The 2,014-nt window shown below is 29.6% G+C and overlaps 1 protein-coding gene across 1 annotated transcript in view; it reads left to right on the forward strand.

The window, feature by feature from the left end:
- The window catches only part of LOC105619310 (ras-specific guanine nucleotide-releasing factor 2-like), a 122,464-nt gene that overhangs the window by 103,264 nt on the left and 17,186 nt on the right, over window positions 1–2,014 (forward strand). Inside the window, exon 14 of the mRNA XM_012200832.1 lies at window positions 99–281. Coding sequence (XP_012056222.1) covers window positions 99–281 — 183 coding nt within the window. The remainder of the gene's footprint in view (window positions 1–98; window positions 282–2,014) is intronic.

The raw sequence follows: 2,014 nt of genomic DNA on the forward strand, positions 1-2,014 counted from the left end.
ACTTATATATATATATATATATATATATATATATTCCATTTCTTATTTGATAAATTTATGAAATGCTGTTGATATGTGAAAGAAATTTGGAATTTAAGACGTTACAGCAATCAGCGCACCATCTTCACCGAGCAACTTGAGTTCTGTGACACTAGTTGGTTCGACGGAATCTGGATCCGGATCTGGATCTGGATCCGATCCGAGTCCTCAAGAGGGAGGTATTTACTCACGTCGCGTCTCGGAAATTGATACACCTGGCACTGCAGAAGAGGATGCAAAAGGTACAATTAAATTTCATAAAAATATTAATCTATATGTAAAAAAAAAGTTTGCAATTAGAAAAAAGAATTCGATTAGGTGTTAACTCATTATAATTTGATTATGCCACTTGTTCCTTTAATTAAATGTGTAGGGTGTATCAATAGTTGTTACAACTTTAAATATTTTCGAATCTTGTTTAATAAAAATTGCACGTTGCAAAGAATCTATCATATGAGGGCAAAAAATTTCCAGATGGATTAAAAAATTTTAAAATTAGCTTTGTTTTTTAAAATGGAATTATGATTTTTTGCATAATATAATTCCTCTATTCAATATTAACTCTTAATACTCGGATGCGCCGCGGCACTGAATGCCGTAAAATTTATTTTTCTGAAATATCATTAATAATGCAGGTTTTTTTTAATTTTTAACGATTTTAAACGATCTTCGATATTCTTCATTTAATGTTAAATTTTAAAAACAAAATAATTAACAAATGATTACGAGTCAAGCAGGATTGTCGTGCTATAAATTTAATATTAATGTTTCGACTCGCATCGAGTCATCTTTAGTGCAAACTTCATATTGGTCAATACATGGTAAATCTCAGAAGTTTTAAAAATCTAGCACACTTTTTAAGTAAATTTGGACGCCAAAAATTAATCCAATAAACATAAAAAACGGAGTAATAACACGCATGTCTTAGTCTGTGTAATTAAAATTAAGAAATCAATATATTATGAGCGCAAAAATTTAAAAACGAAATAATTAACAAAGGATTACGAGCTAAGCAGAATTGTCATACTATAAATTTATTGCACAACAAATTAAATTAAATTTGAATATTATATTTTATTATATCATATATATATTTTACTTGCTTTTGACAATTGTCCAATTATTTTTCCATTATAATTATTATAACCCCTAAATAATAAATTTATAATGCGGCATTCAGTGCCGCACGCGCCAAATTAACGTTTGGCCGGAAAGTGTGTCCAGTTAAGGATAAAATATTAAAAATAAAAGAAACTTAATAAGGAATCTCAAAATTCAAAATTATTAGAAAAATAAAGCAAATGAGAGTACGGAGTATTCGGTACTTGGTGCGCAAAAATTCGCAAATCAGACGATTAATAAATTAGAATATTAATATAGTTAGTTTGCTTAAAAGTCGAATGTTTCGGCTACCATTCTCACCGCTAAATGTAGTCAATATTTAGCGTACAAAGTTGGCTTTTATATTGGCTATATTATTTGGAAGCGCTGGAAATCCTAAGTGAATCTGTTTTATCAAATTTAATTTTTTCAAACAAGTATTTTTCTTTACAAACAAGTATTTTCAAACAAGTGCCTTTACAGATTAAAAAATTCTTTTCCATAATTAAAGTATAAATGATAATGTAGCTCAAATCGATCGACTTTATGTTAAAAAAGAAAAGAAGGAAAATTACAGTTTTGTTACCGACTTTTAACGTCGACTCATATATAAGTTTTATACTTATACGTAATACAAAACAATCTCGGTTTGGAGATTACATGAACAATCAGTGTTGAGTATTTTGAATTGGCTTTAGATACTTAATATGAAAGATTAGTAGAAAATTTGTACGTGTGTGTGTGTGTGTGTGTGTGTGTGTGTGTGCGTGCGTGCGTGCGTGCGTGCGTGCGTGCGTGCGCGCGCGCGATTGTAGTAGTATATATATATATATATGTAGTGATACATTGATAACACATAAATCGTATGTGTGTA

Source organism: Atta cephalotes, assembly GCF_000143395.1.
Source record: "Atta cephalotes unplaced genomic scaffold scaffold00020, whole genome shotgun sequence".
Lineage (NCBI taxonomy): Eukaryota > Metazoa > Arthropoda > Insecta > Hymenoptera > Formicidae > Atta > Atta cephalotes.